Source organism: Lycium barbarum, chromosome 11 (assembly GCF_019175385.1).
Source record: "Lycium barbarum isolate Lr01 chromosome 11, ASM1917538v2, whole genome shotgun sequence".
NCBI classification, from domain to species: domain Eukaryota; kingdom Viridiplantae; phylum Streptophyta; class Magnoliopsida; order Solanales; family Solanaceae; genus Lycium; species Lycium barbarum.
Genome location: NC_083347.1, coordinates 49,842,804 through 49,870,397, shown reverse-complemented (window position 1 = coordinate 49,870,397; position 27,594 = coordinate 49,842,804). Strand labels below are relative to the sequence as shown.

Below are 27,594 nucleotides of genomic sequence, written 5' to 3'. Positions count from 1 at the left end.
TCTTGTTTATCGGTGTGTTTTGCACCACATCTATAAACAGGAAGCTACAGGACATTTAGGATGTCATCTTTCCTTCTGTCTTAGATCGTGCGATAGAGCCAGAGTCTAGGAAAGATCGCTTCCTGTCACGACCCAGCCCCGTGGGCCGCGACTGGTGCTCTATTTGGACACCCAAACAGACTTACGTACCAGATCGACATATCAAAGATTTATTCAAACTTAACATATGTTATTTTAAACAGATACTGAAAACAAATATCGTCTTAAGCGGTCGCCCGTACAGAAACATCATATCAAATCCGGTAGGCTGGCGGAATACACATCGCCCAGATATACACACATATACAAACATATGTGCCGTTTTGGCCATAATAGTAAACGGGACCGCATTAAGATGCAGATCATAATCACAAACGAACAAACATCACCCATGACCCACATATATGACTACAGGCCTCTACAAATCATGACAGAACATATGACGGGACAGGGCCCCGCCGTACCCAAATAGTCATATATATACAGAATATGTATAACAGAAGATATGTACCAAAAATACGAGCTCCGGATTAAAAGGAGTAATCCAAGTGGCAGAATATGTATCCTATACTGGAGGATCACCGAAACGAACGTCCGTACCTGCGGGCATGAAACGCATCCCCCGAGGAAAGGGGGTCAGTAAGAAATATGTACTGAGTATGCAAAGCATGAAATACAGAAATCCGAATCATAACCGAAGTGAGGAGTACAAAATGTGGATACAGAATTAGTATACCAAAACCTGTGCTGAAAATATATATATATATATATATATATATCATGCAAATAAAAAAATCATGCATAGGGTTCAGGAACGTGGCCGCCACTCCGACGCTGGCGCCACAACACATCATACTCCAGAAGGTTTCACATCTCCGTACAATCCCCGAACATATCGTATCATCATAACATATCACAACACCAGAACATATCATATGCCATATCACATCATAACGCCGTATATAAGCGGTACCCGACCCTATGGCGAGGTCTCGGGAACCGTAACACATCATACTGCCGAATATACCATAGTGCGCACGATCACAGAACCGACGAACGATATCATAGTAGTAGGCACGAGCGGAGTAGTGCGGAAACCATATGCATATAAATAAATAAGCTTCAAAACTTGATGAACAAATATTTTTACGACATCCGAAGGCTCAGAAATCAGTTTCGGGTCAATCGGAGTTAATATACGAAAGTTACGAACTTTTGAAGTACAAAACTTTCTAAAAGCATTTCATAAGCTCTTTTTGGAAATTCAAGTAACATTTGTATTAGGGGAACTTTCAACCATTACTAAGGAGCAAATCAAACGGAGCCTTTAAGATCATATGTACTGTTATATCCCGTACTTTCGCATGTTCGGGAAAATTCGAATGATTTTGATTTGCAAGGAATAAGGCAATATGTTGATTTGAATTCACATATGGGTGTGTTGTTCATGAAAAATATTGGTGTGGAAACACGGAGGAAGGCCAAGGGCAAAAATTGGAATTTTGAAAATTAGTTTCGGGAATTACAAAACGAGAATTATTATTATTGGGCTCAAAATAAATAAGAAAATGGAGGCCCAATTTGAAGAGGGTGGCCGGCCAAAGCATGGCCCAAACCCATAAAATGGTCATGTGATTTCCATGTGGTCACTAATCAAAGTATTCATATTATATATATACACTTAGCCATTAGAAGGATCAAGAAAAAAAACAAAAAAAAAATGAAGAACAAAGGGGCAAGCCATTCGGCCAAGACCCTAAGAAATTGGGTCTTGGAAATCTTGCTTCCAAAATATTTTTCTTGTGGTATTTGCACTAATTCAAGGTCCCTCTACAACATGGTGCGATTATTTGGGAAGAAAGGGCACTAGTTTCTTCAATGGGACAACATATTTGAGTGAAGAAGTGGAAGAGAAAAGGTAAGAATTCATTCCATATTATTAAGTTATGAAGGTTTTTTTGTGTTGTAGTATATGGAAATGAGTAGAATTCATGAAAATATAGAAGTTTGCAAAGTGGGAGTGCATACCCGTGTGTGGCCGTGTGTGTATTAATGTGTGCATGTGATGAATGGAAATTTATGTTGTATTCTAGTTGTGATAATTGTGGAAATTGCATTGAGAATGAAAGTGGAATGAATTTGGTTGAAGTGGGAAATGAGTAGGTTGGTCGTGTGATGTTGAAATTGGAATGGAAATAAATCACTTTTGTTTAATATGTTAATTGTGTTAATGTGATGCTTGCAATATAAACGAAGATGAAATGATATAAGTTTGCATTGAAATGGAAAGTAGAAGTCTATGTCGTTTTATGATGATTTTATGACATTATGAAAATGGAGTTGTTAAGGATATGATTATGATGATCATTGATGGATTTGGAAGGTGGAAACATGTTATGGATATGTATGCCAAAGACTAGAAGTTTTGGATGAAATATGATCTTGGTGGAAAATTGTATATCTTGTATATCGTGTGAATATTTTGTGAAAACGATATGAAATGCTTCTAACCTATATGGTGATGATCTTGATTAGTGATGAATATGAAAATATTGAGCTTAGTTTGGAAGTGTGAAGTCGGAATGGACGTTAGTGCATTATGTCGGAAAATAGAGCTAGTTGCCTTATATTGTGCTATATTGTAATGGTTGTTGACTTTGTTGATGCTGTTGGGTTGTTGTCGCTATTATTTGAGCCGAGATGTTTCTCGGGGGTGCTATATTTATAGGGGAGGTGCTGCCGAAATTTCGGTAGACAAAATGAAGATAAGTGTATTCTTAAGTGTTGAAGATTCTACTTGGTAACAATGACCAATTGCAGATTTTGGACGAAACGGGAATCGAGTTTGAACGAGCGTACGACGTAAGAAAGGTATGTAAGGCTCCCCATTCCTTCTTTTGGCATGTCTTAAGTATGTTAGGTTGATATTGGAACCCCGGGAGAAATTCTGCTCCCCGAAATCCGAATTAGATAATGACTACTATTCATTCAATTCCATTGAAGCTTAAGGACCCTATTTTGGCTAGAAAGTAACCAAACGTCCGAAACTTGTGCAAACATAGTCAGATCACTTCGAAACCTTTATGTTTGATTCCATAGACCTCAAATGCCCGTAAATCATGTTCGCTACCTCGACTTGACCCGAGGTGGGCCTGCTAAGTCCGAAACCCTTTTGTTTGCCCTATAAGGTTCACTTTGGCATAACGCCGGTAAAGGACTTTCGTTTATGAATTTGACTATCACAAAATAATTTTTTGGTCGCCACGATATCTTAAACTATATTTTGAACCACAACGACCATTTTGGAAATATTTTTGTGAAATGAACCCCGTTTGATTAATTATCCGAATTATTTTGACTATTGGGTCAACCTATGATTTTATCAAGCTTACAAAAGTATTTCGACATTGTAACTTACATTTTGAACTATAAACATAGTTTTGGAAGAGCCTTTGTGAAATAAACCCCGTATTGACCATTGTTCGGACTAGTTGGATTAACGGGCCGACATATGACTATATTGGGCCCTATAGCTATTCCGATCCATAAATTGCATTAGCCGTTCATGACGCCGCTCGTGCCCATTATTATGATATCGTTCACCGGTCCTCTGGGCCGGGTTATTGATCGTGCGCACTATGACAATTCGACTGCATGCCCTTTTATTGATATGAGTATCCGAGCATAGGTGTTCCGATACAAGTACTCCGTTAGAGCTATTTTGACATTAGTATTCGGATATGAATGTTTTGATCGAGTAATCTGTTACGAATATTCCGATAGTATGTTCAATCACTCTCACCAGTCTTATAAAAATGCTTGGACATGTGAAATGACTCTAGACATTTTGTGTTGAAACATTCCATCGTGCCATCCAAAGGGTTATGTATGTGCCTTATGACTACTGTCCGATTCCTTGGACCGATCCGTCGATCGAAATCTGTTTTGAAACGTTCGTAACGATTCTGTGGTAAACGTATCCGTAAATATCCCGTATCAATTCTGATCGTTCCGAATTACGTCTATAATCCTCCAATGTCAATAAGTGTTTGTATCTATCGAGTCTGAAAATATGTGTATCTGGTCTCTCACTACTCCGTTCGTGCAAGCCCTACCATGTCTATTCACTGAGCCGGACCAAGCTATGCTGTCGTGCGCTATTTCCCTATGTTGCCTATGGAGTTCTGAAATAAAACCGTGAGGGGTGGTCTGGGCTGAGCTCGATCCCCAAAGCGGATAGTATCTGCGCTGTGTGATTTGATACCAGGTAGACACGTTGGGAGTGTACTGGGCGGAGCTCGAGCTCCCGAGACTGGTCCGTGACCCGTGTACTGGGCAGAGCTCGAGCGGGAAAAACGGGCAGTTTCTGCATGGGATGACCACTGTACTGGGCCGAGCTCGAGGTGGCATACCCCTTGTAGACGCGTATTCTGATATGATATGATATGATTTGATACGATATGTTTGTGTATGGTGTAACCACTGTACTGGGCTGAGCTCGAGGTGGCACACTCTTTGTAAACATCATATGATTCACAGGTGGCAACATCTGATCCGATACGCTACGGCGTTCTGATATGGCATATGACTCTATATAACTCTGGATTATGATTCTGTCTATCCGCCTGAAATCTGATTCTGTCTGTGCATCTGAAATGTGATTCTGTCTATCCGTCGGGAATCTGATTCTGCCTGTTCGTCTGAAATATGATTCTATCTGCCCGTCTGGAGTATGATTTTGTTTGTCCGTCTGGGTTTTGATTCTGTCCCTTACGCCTCGGTCTGTCCGATACGATTATGATTCTATTCGTACACTTCGGTCTATCTGATAAGATTATGGTTCTGTCCGCTACCCTTCTGTCTGTCCGGCTAAATTACGTTTCTGTATGTTGTACTTCTGGTAATCTGATCCGGATCACGACTCAGTCTGTTCCATTCTGTACCTCTGTCTCTGATTATGATGGTATCAGTTACATCTGTGCCCCAGCTCTGTGCGATGATTCTGTCAGCTAAACTCGGTATGTCAGTCTTGGATTTGGATTCGATTATGCCTGTATATATTTCTGTGCTTCTGGTCCGGGCTATGATTATACTTGTGATATTTTTGCTTTACATACTCGGTACATTTTCGTACTGACCCCCTGTTCTTCGGGGGCTGCGTTTCATGCCGCGCAGGTACTCCCAGATGAGCTAAAGTTATTACAGAAGATGATCCAGCAGGGTCAGCAAACTCCATTTGCATCTGGAATGCTGCCGAGTCAGAGTCCGTAGGTTATGGTTCTGGATTATGTTAGAGACTTTGTAGACAGTGTCGTGAGTATTGGTTGTTCGTATGTAAGCGGCTCCATCAGCCAATATGTAGGTCTGAGTTACGTAATGGATTCTGTATGATTATATGTATTTGTTTGATTTAAAAGAATATTTCTGAAAAAAAAATTACTATACATTTTACCTTATCCGATTTAGAAAGTTCGATGTGATTTTCTATGTAGCAGGAGTCCGAGGGTTCGCTCGACCCTAAGTAAGGGTCGGGTGCCCATCACACCCTCGAAATGTCGGGGTGTGACAGAGTGGTATCAGAGCAGGTCTGTCCTAGGGGTTGTCTGCAAAGTCGTGTCCGGTAGAGTCTTGTTTATGGGTGTGTAGCGTGCCACACTTATAGACAGGAGGCTACGGGGCATTTAGGAATTGTTGACCTTCTTTCTGTCTCAGATCGTGCGATAGAGCCAAGTTATAGGAAAATGGAATTCTATCTGTAAGCCTCACCTACGACGGTATGAGGCAAATAACGATATGGAAAAGCCAGAAGGGCAAGTTTGGAAATATTCGTTCTGTTACCTGAAACCGGGATTTCTGAGCGGCTGGGATGTGATATATAGTCGTATGTTCTGTAAAGTACTGTAGGTATCTGTTGCATACGGATTTCGAATAATAAGAAATTGTAAAGGTGATAAGGGTTATAAAAAGGGCAAAACGGTAATTGTAAAAGGAAGGGCGTGTGACGAAAAGTGTTTCGGAATCTGTGAGACCTCGACTAGCCCTAAATCATGTAATAAGGGCCATATGAGAAAGCGGATGCGATCATATCTGCTCTAAGGCACCGTATTTCACCACAGTTTAGAGGTTAAGCGTGCTCAGGTGGGAGCAATTTCAGGATGGGTGACCCCCCTGGGAAGTATGCCGGAATTTTCTGTATTCTGATGTAAGAGACCAACGGAAAGCTAAAATGGCCTGAGTGAGACTAGAATATACGAGATGGTTGGAGATCATAAAAAGGCCACACAACGCGCAATCAGTTAGATTAGAGAAGAAACAGAAAGAACGCTACAGTTTTGGAATTAGAATAGGTTTGAATGATGTTTGGGGGTACACTGTGGCCTAGTTGAAAATGATTATGTGTGCATATATGAATGCGTATGATGCCTTATCTGTGATTGTACTAGTGAATATGTGTGTCCCCGCGACCGGTGCTAGAATGCGAGAGGCACCAATTGAATAAGGGTACTGAGCCCCAAGTAACAATAACAAAGGTAAAGGGTACGTATGTTACAAGGTAGGATGTTGTCATTTCCCCTATCTGTTAAGTCTGGAAGGTTCCAGTATAATGATATTGGAAAGGAAAGAGAGTAAGTGAAGTAAAAGCAAAAAGGTCAAACATTAGGAGGAAGCGAAAGGTAGTAAATACGACGGAGCCAAACCTCCGGAAAAGGATGAAGTATGATTATACGAAACGAGGGAAAAGTGTGTGAGGTCTGAAAATTGACTTAAACAAGCGAGACCAAGGGAATCGCGACTACGACAAGGAATGTTGTCAAAGAATAGACAAACCCCGATTGCATTACAAGTTAATATAGTGTGACGATATCTGAAAGAGAAAATGAGTATGGATATCAGAAAAGATGAAGGACACGAAATGCGAATAAGCAGGATCTTTGAAAGAGCCAACAAACGACACATAAAACTATTTGTATGGCAATTTGACAAACGAGTTACGAATGAGTGAACAGGTTTTGATGAAATAATTCGTGGTACGATGATCAGGGTGAGTAATGAAGTGTCGACAAGGAAATTTTCGTAAATCACGAAAGCCTTAGTAGAAGTGGTCTAATTCTAATCAAAACTCTGTCTGTTGTACTTTCGCGCCTCTGATTTCGATGAGGCTCTGTTTATTATGCCTCTGTACCTTTGAATCTGATTACGTTCCTATCTGATATGCTTCTGCACGATTGGCTCTGGTTACGAACCAGTTTGATAAATTTTTGTACGTCTGACTCTGATCACGGATCTGTCTGACATACTCCCATACGTCTGACTTTGACTACGACTCTGCCTGCCATAGTCCCGTACATTTGATTCTGACTATGAATTTGTCCGGTATGCTCCTATGTGTCCGACCCTAGTTATGAATCTGTTCGATATGACGTGGGATTATAATAACGTTATAAGGAACAGAGGAGTGTGACAAGAAGTGAAAGGTGTGGATAGTTGGGCCTCCCCTGAGACGTTTGTAAGGCCGGTAAGGCTAATTTAACATTCGAGGATGAATGTTTTAAAGGGGAGGAGGATGTTATATCCCGTACTTTCGCATGTTCGGGAAAATTCGAATGATTTTGATTTGCAAGGAATAAGGCCATATGTTGATTTGAATTCACATATGGGTGTGTTGTTCATGAAAAATATTGGTGTGGAAACACGGAGGAAGGCCAAGGGAAAAAATTGGAATTTTGAAAATTAGTTTCGGGAATTACAAAACGAGAATTATTATTATTGGGCTCAAAATAAATAAGAAAATGGAGGCCCAATTTGAAGAGGGTGGCCGGCCAAAGCATGGCCCAAACCCATAAAATGGTCATGTGATTTCCATGTGGTCACTAATCAAAGTATTCATATTATATATATACACTTAGCCATTAGAAGGATCAAGAAACAAAACAAAAAAAAAATGAAGAACAAAGGGGCAAGCCATTCGGCCAAGACCCTAAGAAATTGGGTCTTGGAAATCTTGCTTCCAAAATATTTTTCTTGTGGTATTTTCACTAATTCAAGGTCCCTCTACAACATGGTGCAATTATTTGGGAAGAAAGGGCACTAGTTTCTTCAATGGGACAACATATTTGAGTGAAGAAGTTGAAGAGAAAAGGTAAGAATTCATTCCATATTATTAAGTTATGAAGGTTTGTTTGTGTTGTAGTATATGGAAATGAGTAGAATTCATGAAAATATAGAAGTTTGCAAAGTGGGAGTGCATACCCGTGTGTGGCCGTGTGTGTATTAATGTGTGCATGTGATGAATGGAAATTTATGTTGTATTCTAGTTGTGATAATTGTGGAAATTGCATTGAGAATGAAAGTGGAATGAATTTGGTTGAAGTGGGAAATGAGTAGGTTGGTCGTGTGATGTTGAAATTGGAATGGAAATAAATCACTTTTGTTTAATATGTTAATTGTGTTAATGTGATGCTTGCAATATAAATGAAGATGAAATGATATAAGTTTGCATTGAAATGGAAAGTAGAAGTCTATGTCGTTTTATGATGATTTTATGACATTATGAAAATGGAGTTGTTAAGGATATGATTATGATGATCATTGATGGATTTGGAAGGTGGAAACATGTTATGGATATGTATGCCAAATACTAGAAGTTTTGGATGAAATATGATCTTGGTGGAAAATTGTATATCTTGTATATCGTGTGAACATTTTGTGAAAACGATATGAAATGCTTCTAACCTATATGGGGATGATCTTGATTAGTGATGAATATGAAAATATTGAGCTTAGTTTGGAAGTGTGAAGTCGGAATGGACGTTAGTGCATTATGTCCGAAAATAGAGCTAGTTGCCTTATATTGTGCTATATTGTAATGGTTGTTGACTTTGTTGATGCTGTTGGGTTGTTATCGCTATTATTTGAGCCGAGATGTTTCTCGGGGGTGCTATATTTATAGGGGAGGTGCTGCCGAAATTTCGGTAGACAAAATGAAGATAAGTGTATTCTTAAGTCTTGAAGATTCTAATTGGTAACAATGACCAATTGCAGATTTTGGACGAAACGGGAATCGAGTTTGAACGAGCGTACGAAGTAAGAAAGGTATGTAAGGCTCCCCATTCCTTCTTTTGGCATGTCTTAAGTATGTTAGGTTGATATTGGAACCCCGGGAGCAAATCTGCTCCTCGAAATCCGAATTAGAAAATGACTACTATTCATTCAATTCCATTGAAGCTTAAGGACCCTATTTTGGCTAGAAAGTAACCAAACGTCCGAAACTTGTGCAAACATAGTCGGATCACTTCGAAACCTTTATGTTTGATTCCATAGACCTCAAATGCCCGTAAATCATGTTCGCTACCTCGACTTGACCCGAGGTGGGCCTGCTAAGTCCGAAACCCTTTTGTTTGCCCTATAAGGTTCACTTTGGCATAACGCCGGTAAAGGACTTTAGTTTATGAATTTGACTATCACAAAATAATGTTTTGGTCGCCACGATATCTTAAACTATATTTTGAACCACAACGACCATTTTGGAAATATTTTTGTGAAATGAACCCCGTTTGATTAATTATCCGAATTATTTTGACTATTGGATCAACCTATGATTTTATCAAGCTTACAAAAGTATTTCAACATTGTAACTTACATTTTGAACTATAAACATAGTTTTGGAAGAGCCTTTGTGAAATAAACCCCGTATTGACCATTGTTCGGACTAGTTGGATTAACGGGCCGACATATGACTATATTGGGCCCTATAGCTATTCCGATCCATAAATTGCATTAGCCGTTCATGACGCCGCTCGTGCCCATTATTATGATATCGTTCACCGGTCCTCTGGGCCGAGTTATTGATCGTGCGCACTATGACAATTCGACTGCATGCCCTTTTATTGATATGAGTATCCGAGCATAGGTGTTCCGATACAAGTACTCCGTTAGAGCTATTTTGACATTAGTATTCGGATATGAATGTTTTCATCGAGTAATCCGTTACGAATATTCCGATAGTATGTTCAATCACTCTCACCAGTCTTATAAAAATGCTTGGACATGTGAAATGACTCTAGACGTTTTGTGTTGAAACATTCCATCGTGCCATCCAAAGAGTTATGTATGTGCTTTATGACTACTGTCCGATTCCTTGGACGGATCTGTCGATCGAAATCTGTTTTGAAACGTTCGTAACGATTCTGTGGTAAACGTATCCGTAAATATCCCGTATCAATTCTGATCGTTCCGAATTACGTCTATAATCCTCCAATGTCAATAAGTGTTTGTATCTATCGAGTCTGAAAATATGTGTATCTGGTCTCTCACTACTCCGTTCGTGCAAGCCCTACCATGTCTATTCACTGAGCCGGACCAAGCTATGCTGTCATGCGCTATTTCCCTATGTTGCCTATGAAGTTCTGAAATAAAACCGTGAGGGGTGGTCTGGGCTGAACTCGATCCCCAAAGCGGATAGTATCTGCGCTGTGTGATTTGATACCAGGCAGACGCGTTGGGAGTGTACTGGGCGGAGCTCGAGCTCCCTAGACTGGTCCGTGACCCGTGTACTGGGCAGAGCTCGAGCGGGAAAAACGGGCAGTTTCTGCATGGGATGACCACTGTACTGGGCCGAGCTCGAGGTGGCATACCCCTTGTAGACGCGTATTCTGATATGATATGATATGATTTGATACGATATGTTTGTGTATGGTGTGACCACTGTACTGGGTTGAGCTCGAGGTGGCACACTCTTTGTAAACATCATATGATTCACAGGTGGCAACATCTGATCCGATACGCTACGGCGTTCTGATATGGCATATGACTCTATATAACTCTGGATTATGATTCTGTCTATCCGCCTGAAATCTGATTCTGTCTGTCCATCTGAAATGTGATTCTGTCTATCCGTCGGGAATCTGATTCTGCCTATTCGTCTGGGTTTTGATTCTGTCCGTTACGCCTCGGTCTGTTCGATACGATTATGATTCTATTCGTACACTTCGGTCTATCTGATAAGATTATGGTTCTGTCCGCTACCCTTCTTTCTGTCCGGCTAAATTACGTTTCTGTATGTTTTACTTCTGGTAATCTGATCTGGATCACGACTCAGTCTGTTCCATTCTGTACCTCTGTCTCTGATTATGATGGTATCAGTTACATCTGTGCCCCAGCTCTGTGGGATGATTCTGTCAGCTAAACTCGGTATGTCTGTCTTGGATTTGGATTCGATTATGCCTGTATATATTTCTGTGCTTCTGGTCCGGGCTATGATTATACTTGTGATATTTTTGCTTTACATACTCGGTACATTTTCGTACTGACCCCCTGTTCTTCGGGGGCTGCGTTTCATGCCGCGCAGGTACTCCCAGATGAGCTAAAGTTATTACAGAAGATGATCCAGCAGGGTCAGCAAACTCCATTTGCTTCTGGAATGCTGCCGAGTCAGAGTCCGTATGTTATGGTTCTGGATTATGTTAGAGACTTTGCAGACAGTGTCGTGAGTATTGGTTGTTCGTATGTAAGCGGCTCCATCAGCCAATATGTAGGTCTGAGTTACGTAATGGATTCTGTATGATTATATGTATTTGTTTGATATAAAAGAATATTTCTGAAAAAAAATTTACTATACATTTTACCTTATCCGATTTAGAAAGTTCGATGTGATTTTCTATGTAGCAGGAGTCCGAGGGTTCGCTCGGCCCTAAGTAAGGGTCGGGTGCCCATCACACCCTCGAAATGTCGGGGTGTGACAGAGTGGTATCAGAGCAGGTATGTCCTAGGGGTTGTCTGCAAAGTCGTGTCCGGTAGAGTCTTGTTTATGGGTGTGTAGCGCGCCACACTTATAGACCGGAGGCTACGGGGCATTTAGGAATTGTTGACCTTCTTTCTGTCTCAGATCGTGCGATAGAGCCAAGTTATAGGAAAATGGAATTCTATCTGTAAGCCTCACCTACGACGGTATGAGGCAAATAACGATATGGAAAAGCCAGAAGGGCAAGTTTGGAAATATTCGTTCTGTTACCTGAAACCGGGAGTTCTGAGCGGCTGGGATGTGATATATAGTCGTATGTTCTGTAAAGTACTGTAGGTATCTGTTGCATACGGATTTCGAATAATAAGAAATTGTAAAGGTGATAAGGGTTATTAAAAGGGCAAAACGGTAATTGTAAAAGGAAGAGCGTGTGACGAAAAGTGTTTCGGAATCTGTGAGACCTCGACTAGCCCTAAATCATGTAATAAGGGCCATAGTCAGAGTCCGTATGTTATGGTTCTGGATTATGTTAGAGACAGTGTCGTGAGTATTGGTTGTTCGTATGTAAGCGGCTCCATCAGCCAATATGTAGGTCTGAGTTACGTAATGGATTCTGTATGATTATATGTATTTGTTTGATTTAATAGAATATTTCTGAAAAAAAAATTTACTATACATTTTACCTTATCCGATTTAGAAAGTTCGATGTGATTTTCTATGTAGCAGGAGTCCGAGGGTTCGCTCGGCCCTAAGTAAGGGTCGGGTGCCCATCACACCCTCGAAATGTCGGGGTGTGACATGTACGTATCAAAATATATGTATCCAAAGCTTTAGCCATATCAAATATTTTTCGGACATTGTTCGGAAACATATCAACTAGAATCTTCAAACATCATAAATGCGTATCGAACCATATGGGATAGCTTACGGAGGTCAAAGATGTTAGCCATCCTAGTGGCATCTAAGAGTAGGATTTTCTTTATAAGCATACACATACATTTTTGTTTATTCCAAAAAGGATCATGCCAAAAAGAAGGAACGGTAGGCTTTACATACCTCGATCGCTCGCTAACAAATCTCGATCACTCGCCAAACAGATCCCGACTCAAGTCTCGGGCTCTCCAATATCTACAATAATATTATCAATTACCAAATATCAGCTACAAGTACTTAGAAATTCAATTCTAATTGGTACTTGTCTACAGAAATTTCGGCAGCATCTCCCCTGTAAATTCAACATCTCCGAGAATTAAACTCGGCCAAATTCATCAACAACCATACCAACAATACCAACAACCACACCAATAACATCAGTAATCAATTCAAAACACATTCTAACATTAGTAACCTTCCTTTCAACATAATTCATCAACATTCAATTCAACTACGAATTTTCAAGCCGATATCGACACTTACATATTCACTACCAATTCAAGATCATTCAAGTGCAATTCAAAAGCATTTCATACCATTCTACAAAATATACAAAAAAATCCCACCAAAACTATAATTCACCCGAAACCTCCAACCTTCGACACAACATTCACAACACATTTTTCATCTTCCAATTTCATCAACAACAACTACAATTTGCACCTTAACAATTTCCATTTCCATAATTACATAAATCTATAATAAAATCACAAAATTTCTACAACAACTTAACAATCAATTTTCATGCCAACTTGAACTAGTATTCCTCCATTTGCATCACAAGGCCACCACAACACAATTAACATAATAAATAAAATTTTGTTCATCCCTCTCCATCCACAACAATATTCGGCCACACACACACATACCCATAACCCACAATTTTCATACTCTACATTCATTTCCACATACTACAACATATATATAAAATTCTTCCAAGATAAAAAGAGTAGAATCTTTACCTTTTTCAAGAATTTCCACTTGCCAACAAAGTGATTTTCTTGCCTCAAAAATTATATCACGTTGACGAGGGTCTTGAGCTTAGTAGGAATACAAGAAAATTACAAATTTTGAACTCAAGATTGATGGGCTAAAATTTTTCTTTTCTTTTCTTGTAGTGGCCGAACCCCTCTCTTGTTCTTGCTCTCTCTCTTTTGTTCTTGAAGTTTCTAAATATGATGACTAGTCATGGACCCTTCTATTTATTTGCTAGATTAAGTTTTCCACATGGGCTTGGGCCATGGTAAGTTGGCCGGCCACCCCACAAAATATTGGGCCTTTTTGTTTTTCATTTATTTTGAGCCCATTTAGTTATAGGTCTTATTTTGAAATTCCTGAAACTAATTTCTAAAATTTCCCATTTTGCCCTTGACCTTCCTCCATGTTTCCACATCAACATTTCATAAACAACACCCATATACTAAATAAAAATCAAATTATGGCCTTATTTCTTACAAGTCAAAATAATTTCGAATTTTCCGAATATGCGAAAATACGGGATATAACACTTCCGACCTCTTTTCCTGTAGGTAAGTGCAGACTAGCGAGAGATAAAGAGATCAGCTTCAGATTGTGGGGGTGCTAAGAAGGCCCCTAGAGTAGATTCAGGACCCTAGGCTCCAGGAGCGAGCAGGAGGAGCTTCAGTTATTCCATTGATACTGATCCCTCGGAGGACCTAGCGATGATTCCTCCAGAGTTTTTGACATCCAGGGAGAAGGACCCCCCAAGGGACAGTTATGACATAGATCCGCCTGAGTATTCGTCTGGGACACCAGAGGAGGAGGTCCTCGAGGCCGTACTAGTTGCTCCTATGGTAGAGCACTACGTTAGACCAGCTACCCTGATAAGTGTTACGGATTACTCCAGCCCCCTATCCTGGCCGTCAGTAAACCAGGAGTTGCCCGGTTATCTACATTCCTTGGACTCAGATAAGAGAGATGATGAAGGCCAGATGAGCAGATGGTGGGTAGACGATGACGAGGAGCACACTTCACCTTATAGATCACCAGATTAGACTAGAGACCGATCGACTACAGGTATATGAGATTTTATTGAAATTTCCTATGTATGTGCATTTGCTATAGATTATACCTAATAGTGGCGAGCGAAAATCAAAGGGGCCGACAACCAAGTATTTATAAGTAACGGCGACCAAGGTGTTTTCGTCACCATGGGAATTTTGAAATATAGGATGGAAAGTAGTCATACATACAGGTGAAAGTTGGATATTGAGGATTGAAAAAGGCCAAGGTAGTAATTGTGTAGTCGGAAGAATAAGAGATCCTTTCTAATTCGGAGGGAGATGCGTTACGAGAATGTTTTGGAATCTGTTAGGATGTCAACTTGCCCGAGATTAGGTGATGGAGGTCATGTAGTAAGGTGGGTACAATTATATCAGCACTAGCACACCGAATTTTATCAGAGTTTCAAGGTTAAGTGTGCTGGGCTGAGAGAAATACTAGGATGGGTGACCTTCCTGCGAAGTGTATTAGAAATCCTACGAAGTCAGACATAAGAGGCAAATGGGCAATTAGAGTAGCCTAAGGGGGAATTGGAGTATGTGGAGTGCTTGGGAGCTCTAAAAGATCGTGAAGAATTAGGCGGACTAGATCGGCAAAGAGAAGGAAGGTGCATCACAGTTTTATTGTTAGGATAGGTTTGAAAAGTATTCGGATGTACTTATGAGCAAGACGTTAGAAAATATATGCGTGTGTGTATGATATCTCATATGTGGTTGTACCAACGGGTATGTGTATCCTCGCAACCGACATTGCAGCATATGGAAGCCATTAATCGAACAAGGTAACGAAGTTCAAGTGGCGATAATGGTACGAATGTTACAAGGTAAGTTAATGTTATTCTTACTGTAGGTTAGAGTTGAAAAGTCCTAATGCAATAACATCGGGGAAAGGAAGAAAGTGAGTATATATAGGAAGAGAAGAGATTAGAATGTCTTGAGAAAAGGTGAGAGAAGTGAGAAATGAGGGGGAGTGAAGCTTCCAAGGGAAATAACGGGAAAAACAAGGGACTATTTGGATAAAATTTGGGAGTAGGTGTGAGAGAAATAGGGTATGATAGCACGGACAGGAAATAAACGTACAAAATTAGGAGAACAAATACTGGTAAGTAAGATTGAAGGAAAGTAACCACGAAGAGGAAGGAGAAGTGAGGAAGAATGAACAGGTTCGATAACAATTTTAGGGGATTCCCAGTTCTTGAGAAGCAATCGAGGAACTAAAGGCATGACCAAGCAGACATAATCACTTTGGGAAGGGAGAAAGCCCTCCTAAAATATGATTTGGAAGTAAAACGGATCTGCAACTCAAAAAGGATATTCTATGAACTTTAAGGTCAATGTTATAATATAAGGAAAGGAGAAGAGCATTTAGGAGTAAAGTAACTGGAAATCTTTAACCCTCGGAGTACACAGAATGCTTTAATGATTTAGCTGTAAGAAACCGATCAATCGTCGAGATAGGAACGAGGATGATGGGACGACACAAGCGATTAAACAAATTAATGGCATGGGACAAGAGTTCCGGTAAAGGCCGAGAGATTCGGTCATAGAGGGAGTAGAATGAAATGTAAGGAACATGTATGGAAGACAATTCGGCCGTAGCGTCAGAAAGACGGATAAAGGCTCGATGAATGAAGCATGGAGAGAGTGTAAACTATAAAAATTTCGTGCTAAGAGAAAGAAGTGGTAGGACAATAGGAAAACTTGATGTACGGCTGCAACACGAACACATAGTCAGGAAGAATTACGAGTAAATGAGTTAAACGGGTAGAAGGACTAACAGTGGATGGAAGGGCATGGAATAGTGACGGGACGGTACAGTATAGGCCTAGATGGAAGGAGAACTTAGGGCAAAAAGAGATTTTCATTGTAAAAGGGATTCGTACTCGTAACGAAACATTCCAAAGCTTCCTAACCCAGGAGTAAAGGATGACTAATGGAAATAGGCATTGTACAAGTAAAGGAAACTATAAGGACTAAAGGAAGGAGAAGGTGTCAATGGAATGGTTAAAGGGAATTATGTGGCCGCCGACAACAAGGAGAAGGTTAGTGAATCAGTAGGCTTGCCCAAGGGAAAACAAATTGAAATTATAAGGCAAAATATATGTAAAAGATGCAATGATGCGATCATGAAACCGAATTTGTATGTGTGTGCACAAGTTGTAGTATCATAAAGAAAGATGAAGACTCGATGAAAGAAGAAAGGAAAAGGTGTACTTTGTGAGGATTTCATATTAAGGACAAGAGCTGACAGAACACTAGAAGGACTATGAAGCATAGCTGCGATGCAAACGAATAGTTAAGGAGAATTATGGGACAAATGAGCTAAGATAATGAAAGGACGAGTCGTGGGAATGGATGGTGTTGAATATCAACTTTCTATGGTATAGTATAAACATAAATAGGAATTCAAAACCTATAGCAAGGAGAGTTTCAAGGATATTAAGAAGGTAGTCGTGGAGGAAGACTAGGGCTAAAAGAGCGTGGTATAGTCGGACACTCCTTAAGGGGCTTAATGAATTCCGATGTCCCTATTAATTCATTAACCTAGGGTACTACTAGTCATGAGAGGTAGAAGTGATAAGACAGTAAAGAAGCCGTTAGGATTGTATCCGATATGTATAAGCATTTTTGATTTGACACAAAAACTCAACTAGCAAAAAAAAAAAAAAGGAAAACAAGTTAAACCATGCGATGAAGAGAACTCCGGAATTATATAGAATACAGGAGTTGAAGGATCGCTAAGGTCGGATAGATGACTATCAAAGACGGTTAACACTCAGAGGTTACAGTATATGAAAACATCCTTTAAAAAAAAAGGGGGGGGGGGGGGGGGGGGGGGAGAAAAATTCTGTTTTAAGATGAGCTACAATATTCTGAAGCTCAAGAAAAGGGAAATCTTAGCACTAGAAGAGATGAAAGTTTTAGCAAGAGGAATAAGTATAGGGAGTTCAATGATCTCCAAAGAAAAGAGAGATAGTGTGCCTATGAATAGCAAGACAGCAGTGCTACCTAAGATTAGAAAGTACCTCGCACTCAACGGAAGTATGACTCTATATGGGTTATTGTGGATAGGCTGACAAAATCAGCCCATTTTCTTCCAGTCAGGACTACTTATTCAGCTGAGGACTATGCGAGGTTATACATCAAGGAGATAGTGAGACTTCATGGGGTTCCCACATCTATTATATCGGACAGAGGAGCTCAGTTTACAGCTAACTTCGAGAGATCATTCCAGAAGGGATTGGGGACACAGGTGAGTCTTAGCACAACATTCCACCCTCAGACTGACGGACAGGCTGAGCGTACTATTCAGACGCTAGAAGATATGTTGCAAGCCTGTATTATTGACTTCAGAGGTAGCTGGGACAATCATTTGCCACTTATTGAGTTTGCTTATAATAATAGCTACCATTCTAGTATCCAGATGGCACCGTACGAGGCCTTATATGGGAGGAAGTGCAGGTCACCTATCGGTTGGTTCGATGTAGACCAGACTAAGTTAATCGGCCCAGACATGGTTCAACAAGCTGTTGATAAGATGAAACTCATTCAGGAGAGATTATTGGCAGCCCAGAGTCGACAGAAGTCATATGCAGATAATCGACGTCGACACTTAGAGTTTCAGATTGGCGATTGGGTGTTCCTGAAGGTATCACCCATGAAGGGTGTGATGAGATTCGGCAAGAAGGGGAAGCTTAGCCCGAGATACATTGGGCCTTATCAAATTATTCGTAGGGTAGGCAAGGTTGCCTATGAGTTGGACCTACCATCTGATTTGGAAGCAGTACATCCAGTCTTTCATGTATCAATGCTTCGTAAATGTATTGGTGACCCTTCTAGAGTATTCCCTGTAGATGATGTCCAGGTAACAGAGAAGTTGTCTTATGAGGAGAACCCCATAGCTATACTTGATCGCTAAGTTAGAAAGTCACGTACTAAGGATGTGGCTTCCGTCAAAGTATTGTGGCGAAATAATAATAGGGAAGAGGTGACCTGGGAAGCTGAAGACGAGATGAAGAATAAGTATCCTTACTTGTTCCCTATACCTACAGGTAATTTAATTCCTTACTTGACTATATTGATTAGTAGATAAGACTTTATGTTATTGTGGCCCTGTGAGGCATCTGTGGGTTGCTGAATGCAGGTTGGTAGGTACAGCGATAAAGGAAACTTTGCCAAAAATTTTATAAGACCCTATAGGACTAGTTTAACATTCGAGGATGAATGTTCCAAAGGGGGGAAGGATGTTATATCCCGTACTTTTGTACGTTGAATTATTCGTAAGTTAATCGACATAAGTTCAAGGACAAGGTTATTTTTGAGATATGAGACAAGGACTTTTTAGTCCCAATCTTAATATTGCACGGTTTGCTAATTAATCACTATTAATGTAGAAACATTAGTGAAGATTAGGGATTAACAACCATGATCAGATTATTAAGTGGGCCCCACTAAAATATGAACAATTATGATTGGAGCATGGATGATGACATGATAAAGTGGGACATGTGTCAAGTTGGCTGCTTGCCTATATATATATATATATTTTGATGACTAATTATCTATACATTTTCATCTTCACAAAATTTCATTTGAGAGAGGTTTACAACAGCCATGGCTGCTACCTTGTAGCTCACGGCCAGCTTCAAGCATTTGGAAGAAACATTTAATTTTTGACTAGGTGTTCTAAACGTCCAAGGAGGCAGCAATATTATATACATCTTAGGTTTCATTTTCTTCTTGAATTAGGACCAAGTAGCATATTAAATTCATCTTGTTCATAAGACAAAAAAAAAAAAAAAAGGTTCCTGCCCTCTTTTTAATCAAGTGAGCAGCAACGTTGGTATGTGATTTGAGGAAGAAGAAGTGGGTAGTAACCTCATATCTCATTCCATTCAAGTAGTGTCGTGATTATTAGGAACTCGGGCAGAATTGGCTTGTTCTTGTCTACGGTATGTACTCGCTTCTTTTCATAATAGAAACGATCATAAATACTATATTGGTAGGTTATTGTTGGGCGTTGTGGTATGGTAATTGGGTAGGGCTGTTCTTGTTGTGTTGAAGGATTAAAAGTGTGGTTATGATTATGTATTTGTGTTGTTGTAGTTGATGGGCTGTTTGGGGCATGTTATTGTTAGGTCATTTTTGATGATGTGTTGTGGCTATAAATCATTAGGAATAACTTGAATATGTCGTGGTTGTTATGTTAATTATTATTGAACGTTGCAACGTGTGGACTGATTTGGAGCGTTGTGCGTGCGGTGCGGGCTGTTTCGAGGTGTTCTTAGACCTTGTTTTGGCTAGTTCTTGATGTGGTAACTGGGACGTGTTGTTATTGATGTTATTCTGGTTGTTTTAGAGTTGGTTTGAATGTGAGGGAAGTGAACAATATAGGGGAAATGCTGCCCAATTTTTTAGAAAGAAGCTACTAACTTTGAAATACGTTTTAAGCTTTTCCGTAGCTTAACCATAGTTCTTAACGTCTTAATATAGGTTGAGGTACTTCGGGCAGCGTATACATATCAAGTCACGGATTAAGCGTCAAAGGTATGTAAAACTATTCCCTTTTCTTCTTTTGGCATGGTCTATATGAAACAAACGGACGACGAACGTATAAATTCCAAAGAAGCTCCTATTCTTAGAGATAATTGAATGGCTAATGTTCTTGATTCTAGAAGCTATTTCATTATGTCCTCATACGTGTCTATGATTCCTGAAGTCCTATTTTGATGTAATCCATAGTGACATTCGAGGGTGCTCCCAGGTTATTTAAGGAGTTCAGAAATAATTTTATGAGTCTCACTTGCATTATGACTCCAATGAATTCTAGTTCTCAGTGGTACTTGACGTGACTGTTGTCTTGATTCTCAAGTGTTAGTTCATTCTAATTATTCTATTGAGTCTCAGATGATGATTTAGTTTGCATATGGTTGCTCATGATATTCTGCTCGTGCATGCCGTTAATATATCGTTCACCGAGTCCCGGGCCGGGTATGTATTCGTGCACAGTTTCATTGCATTGTTCACCGAGTCCCTCACTAGAGGGCTGGGTACGGTATATATATATATATATATATGATTATTTCACCGAGACCTTCACTAGAGGGCCGGTACGGTATATATGTGTATGACTTCATTCATCGAGTCCCATAATGGGCCGAGTATGGTATATTATATAGATATGCATGATTCTTATCTCGTAAGGCACAGGTGCATTGGTATCTTTGATTATCATACTTGGCTCTTGTTATCTTTTATTCAGTCATGATCTTCTTTATGGTATTTCATGCTTTCTATACTCAGTACATTCCTCGTACTGACCCCCTTTCTTCGGGGGCTGCGTTTCATGCCCGCAGGTACAAACTTTCAGTTTGGTGATCCTCCAGCCTAGGACTTCTGCTCAGCTGTTTGAAGAGCTCCATTATTCTCGAGCCTAAGTCATTTTGGTACAGATGCTTTGATATAGACTTATGCATATCCAGGGGTACGGCGGGGCCCTGTCCCGTCATGTTTCACTATGATACTCTTAGAGGTCTGTAGACATGTGTGGGTTGTATATAGGTTTTGGTTAGGTATGTCGATATGGTTCGTTTTGGGTATTTCCGTATATAGTGGCAACCTTGTCGGCTTGAATATTATGTTATGTTTTGGTTAGCTGTGACTCCTCAGGAGACAGGTTCATTATGATATATGGCGTTATGAGTCTATAGTTGGCTTTTACAAGTTTCCATACTATCCTTAGTTTCAGTCTGACTATATTTAACAGGTTTGTATACGAGTGTCCAGCTCGGGCACTAGTCATGGCTCATTGGGTTGGGTCGTGACATTAACTTGATTTGACCGGGGTACCTGTCTATTTCTTTAATAAAGAGAACGGTTCAAGCAATTGTAGCTTCGTTACTTTCTTCCATCAAGTGGGTAGTAAAATGTTAACAAATTAAATATTTGCTTAGGCTGCATTTGTTTTTTTTTAAGATTAAGATGTCTTAATCTGAATACATATCTGAATATTAAGATGTGGTCTGTAGATCTGAACACTGAATGATTAAGACTGTTTGTTTTTCATCATCCGAATGTGTGTAATATATCAATATTTAAACATAATAAATATATAACTCAAATAAAATAGTAATTAAAAGTCATACCAACAAAATATTAGATACAATATTAACTTAAACAACATTATTATTTGAGAGATAAATTAAAGTATTTAAAAACATAAATGAATATTTTGTGTTTGATACAATTATTGAACTAGCTGAATTATTAAAAAATGATATAACGATAAAAAAAATTGTTGTAATAAAATGTTATCATAAAATTTAAATTCAACATAAATTAATCTATTAATCAAACTTATCCAACAAAGCAAATCTCAAATATAGTTATGATTTAGAAGCATAAATATTAGAGTATTTGAGTAACTAACTAACAATCATCAAATTTTAACATTCCACCACTGGAGAAAAAAGTTCAAATAACTTAAATATAGAACTCTCAAGTATTTCATCTTCTTTGCATTAGTTGGAGTGCAAGTTGCTCCCGCATATCGGTCATTATCTGAGAATCTTTAGTTGTCCAACTAGGTCCATTCGTTTCATCCAATGCTTCTTCTTGTTGTCCTTTTTCATAAAAGATTACTTGAGGTGTGTCAAATTGATTAAATAAGTCATCATTGATGCGCTCCTTTCTGATAAAATTATTAATTGCAAAGCATGCAATAACAACATCTCTTCGGATATTAATAGGGTATGGGGCCATCTTGTCCAATATAGGAAATCTTGCTTTCAGGGCTCCATAATAACGTTCGATAACGTTTCTAAGCTGTGCATGTGCATGATTAAACTTTTCCTCCTTAGTTATGGCACACCTACGATGATAATCTCCTAACCAATATCGAATATTACGATACGGTGCTAGAAATCCTCGAGTATTAGAATATGCCGCATCACATAGATAGTATTTATCTAACATTAAAATAAAAATGTTAGGTGATCCTATTGAGAGGTTAAATAATCATTTCAATTGTTTAAAGTGTATGACTTACTAGGTGGAGGAAATGGAAAGCCATTCTCTGGATTAGACACAATCTCCATTAGAACACGTGCATCATGTGCTATGCCTTCCCATCCAGCATGATACAAGCCGAGCTTCATCAAGAATATGCACATCAAGCCGAGCTAGGGATCACGTCTTTGGAGACTTACTAGGTGCTTGGATTGAAGGCATGAAGCTCAAGAATATGCTAAAATGGAAGTATAGGCCTCATTTGGATGAAGTAGGGAGAAGAAGGCCTTTTCTCATCTTTTGAGAAGACTACCAACCAAACAAGGCCCTTACTTCATTAAGGGTATTATTGTAATAATGTAGTTGTCTTCCTTTTCTATCTAGTATAAATACTACCTTAGTTTATTTCATTAGGGAGACTTTGATGATGTGAAATATTGAAATTGTGAAATTGTAAGACTCCATTGGGAGAATGAGAGATGAGAGCTTGTTGAAGATTTTGGTTGAATTCTTTGTTGAGAAGGTCGGTTGCTTGGGACTTTGTTTCCCTTGAGGTCACCTTAAGAAGTTTGGTGCTTGTGATTACTCAATTGGAGGTCTTGATTATATAGAACCTTGGTTGCCAATTGGTATTTCTCTTTGTGTCAACTTACTTATCCTTTAATTTCCTTGTCCCTTTTGAATTCCTAGTTAGTTTCTTTGTATCTTTTCTTTTCCTTTTGTTTATCTTCTTAATTTCTCGTTTCCGCGTATCCGTTCTTGTATCGTTTTAGCTAGCTTGTTCCATAACTGAAATATATAATTCTAATGATCATAACATATAGACTAACACAACAAAAATTACATGATACATGAACCAAAATTTAAAATGGTAAGTAGCTGAGAGACCAAACTTCCAATTTCTTAAAAAGTTAGATGTGCGTACAACAACACCAAGCAATGTATAAGTAATAATACACCAATTCAGTCTTGCAGGTCATTTTGTCAAGATAATTAGGATGGTGTCAATCTTGATTGAAGCTTGATACTAGTAACTACTCCTTACAGTTGAGACAAAGCTAATGGAGTTGTCTTTTGGACTTGATATGGTTATTAACATGAGAAGCTGGGGGATATGTCTTGTGAATGTTATTATCTCTTTAAGGTTGGTTTATAAATGCTTTTGTAGTTGTACCCATTTTGCCAAAATTCATAAAAGTTGATAAAATATACTATAATTATAAAATATGCTTTGTTACTTAGAGTACTTAACAAAACTTAAGCAGTAAAACCACTAATTGGAACATTTGGGGTAAAAAAAGATATAGACCTTCCAAAAAAATTATACATTCATGGTTGTACCTAAACAATTCTAATGACAACATACTCTGTTAACTTAATAGTTGCAAGCCAAATAGTAGACTCTTTTCCTTGGCCGGTTAATATTGGACTCAAAAGCCAAATAAGACAATGATAGAATGAAACTCCTAAAATATTTAGTAACACACCACAAGAAAAAATCATAACATAACAATAACAATAACAATAACATATTCAGTGTAATTCTACAAGTAAGGGTTTAGGAAGGATAGTGTCCACGTACGCAAACTTTACTCCTATCTTGTGCAGGTAAAATGGTTGTTTCTCATAGTCCCTTAGTCAAAAATCATGACAAAAGAATGGATAAATTGTCAACTAGATTTGAAAACTGAAGAAAAGAGAATAACCCATATACGTTGAATCAAATTAAATTAAAGTTAAATAATCTTGTAAACCCACCAGACGATAAAAGACAAAACAAATTCAGATGATGAATAAAAAAGAAGGAAAAAACTAGAATATTTGTGTCATAAAAATTAAAAAGCTGACCTGTCCACATATATAAAAAAATAGAAATATAATACAGTAGGGACAAAGTGACGCTTCATTTGATTTCCAAAGAAACACAAGGGACCCAATCCCCATCTCCCATAATCTACTAGTCTTCTCTACTGGCATACCTATTTAGAAATCCCCACTTTCCTCAATACTCACCACAAAACAAATCTCAGCTAAGCTGCTGCTACTACTACTACATAGAAACAGATACACAAAAAGATTCTTCTATTCATTTTTTTTTCAAAGACAAACAAAAATCCCATTTTTTTTTTTTTTTTTTTTTGCAAATCATAAACCAACATGCCATCAGGTGCCAAGAAACAAAAAGCTGCTACTACTACATAGAAACAGATACACAAAAAGATTCCGTATGTTTCTTGATTGAACTTTAGTTAGTTATTGGTTTTTTGCCAAAAAACAAATGCCAAGAATATTGTGAATATACAATTTAATAAACAAAGAAATCTTACCAGTAGAGCAAAGAATTTCAGGTGACTTTTACTTGAAGAAACAGGAGAAAGAGAGAGCAGCGTTGTTGGAGAAAGAGAGATAGAGCCGACCTGTTGGAGAAAGAGAGGGACTTCAGGTGTAAATAGGGAGAAAAAAAGCGACGTTAGAGATTTTTGGGGAAATAAAATAGGGCTTTAAAAAGAGTCTTGACTCTTTCACACATCTGACCGAATCAGACATTACCAGACCTATTAAGAATTTAAAAAAGAAAAAGAAGCACTTAATGGGTTGAAATCTTAACCATTCAGATTCAGACTCTGCAAACAAATGAGGCCTTAATCAAAATCAAATTTTGAGCCAAATCATGCATCGCACAACAACTATCAAATACACTTGTCACATGCGACATTAATTCACGTTCTATTTAATCTATCTATTCATCTATATTAGTAAAGCACAAATGCAATATTGATAGACCAAAATATCCTTAAAATATTGAATACAAGAAAAGAATCCAACTCGAATAATACACGTTAGACCATACGTAATCCTATTACTCTTTGGACATACTTCTTAATACTACATGTTAGGTCATATATAACAAAATTACCTTTTTAACATACTTCTTAAACCCAAAAAGTTAAATTACTTTTTGATCATCATTCTTAAAACAATCCTTAATAAAAGCATTGATACATGAACTCAAATTGTTGCATTCTCTGTTTCAGACTTAACCACGAACTTAAGCAGACATTATAAATAATAATCTTTTAATGTTATTGTTGTTACACCTTAATCCAGATTTTAACTTAATATGATTAATTCACTTAAGTATATTATATGCACACTTCTACCAGTACATCTCTTTAGTGAAATGATATGATATTATTAATAAATTGTCCTAGTATTTTGTGATGTGAAAGGATTGACTTATCAATATAGTATTATATCAAGCATCTTTTGTATTCAGAATTAATTTTTTATCATTTGAAATTTACGCTAAGTTTTTTATATTTTTTTCTAAACATGAGAGTTTGTAATATCTACTATTCACATTAGTAGTGTATTGATCAAACCCGACATTTCAGAAAGTTAAAACTACTACACTGGTACTAAAAGATATTATGTGTTCACCTCACGAAATATTACTACTTGCAATACAATTGTGAAGATCTGATAATACACTAAATTCTATACTAAAATTGTATGTAATTGATTGAATTACTACTGGTAACATATTTTCTTGTACATTTCATCTATTTTTTTCTCTTTTTTTGAATAACACAACTATCCTAGAGAGGGTCAAGCTACTATTTTGTGATTATTGTTAAATGATCATGTCAAAAGACCCTTTTCGTTTAATGACTTACTCACTATTAATGGAAGAGAGTGCTAAACACTCAAGGAAGTTGTTAAAAAAAGAGGGTCAATACAATCATATAACAACATTTCAAAATGCTTACGCGTGGATGTTCTCTTCAAAATTTCATCAGCTCTCCGTAATTTATTTACAATTTTATTGGTGCATTGTAATCCAACTAACACTAGAAAATTGTTGGATGCATATTACGAAGATATGTCAGACGACTTTAGAAGGCTACAAGACCGTTCATCTAATAGTCAACTGCAGTGCACATTAATGAGCATTAATTATTTCCTACACAATGATGTTCTACCTAAAATGCATATATTTTAGCTATTATTTGTCTCATATTTTATCGTCATGAATATTAATTATAATGATTTGTTCTTAGTACTGTATGTAGTATTTAGTTTGTAGGTGAGATGAAATTTGAAACAAAAACTTTGAATTAAAAGCAAAATTAGAAGGAGAATCTAATTTATCCAATCATCACTTAATGATTGACAGTCATTAAGTAATGATTGGATGAAGTAACAATTTTCATGATGACAATGGATGAAGCAGCCAAAATGACATGACAAATTGGTCAGCCCCAAGGCTAGTTGTTGCTGAAACATTGAAAGGAAATGTACGCTAGGTTGCACTGATGCACGAACCAAGGAAAGATCCATGTTGTCACGACCCAACTAGGACCGCGACGAGCATCCGGTGCTAGCCCACCCGGGCACCCCTTGACTTATACTTACACTTACATCTAGGTGAGCCACATATTAAGATATACATTTCCATTAATCAATCATAATAGTCCCGTTGGACGATAACACCTTTATATCATCATTGGCATCTATGCCATGTCAATATACATAAGCCTGCACGGCTTGACAAAATGATATACAAAATATAGGCCGACAAGGCCAGACATACCTAACCATATACACATGTCTACGAGCCTCTAAGGAGTGTATAACATATCATATAGGCGGGACAGGACCCCGCTATGCCCATAATTATGTACACAAAAGAATAAGTACCCCAAAAGCTATGGCTCCGAATGAGATGGAGCTCTGCTATGTAATCTCTGAGAACGTGGCTATGGATCAAGTCTGTCTCCCTGTGCACATGCGGGCATGACGCAGCGTCCACAAACAAAAGGACGTCAGTACGAAGAATGTACTGAGTATGTA

The 27,594-nt window shown here is 38.4% G+C and overlaps 1 protein-coding gene and 1 long non-coding RNA gene across 2 annotated transcripts; both read right to left on the bottom strand.

The window, feature by feature from the left end:
- Positions 1-245: 245 nt before the first annotated feature.
- On the bottom strand, positions 246-25,252 carry LOC132617962 (uncharacterized). Its single transcript, XR_009573903.1, has 3 exons — positions 25,068-25,252; positions 12,836-12,907; positions 246-639 (listed from the first exon to the last, which is right to left on the bottom strand). It is a non-coding gene; the product is annotated as an uncharacterized LOC132617962 (long non-coding RNA).
- Positions 22,192-25,055, bottom strand: LOC132617961 (uncharacterized). The gene is made up of 2 exons (XM_060333025.1): positions 22,781-25,055; positions 22,192-22,700 (listed from the first exon to the last, which is right to left on the bottom strand). The coding sequence occupies exons 1-2, from the start codon at positions 22,902-22,904 to the stop codon at positions 22,240-22,242; spliced, it is 585 nt and encodes a 194-aa protein (XP_060189008.1). The 5' UTR covers positions 22,905-25,055; the 3' UTR covers positions 22,192-22,239.
- Positions 25,253-27,594: the final 2,342 nt, after the last annotated feature.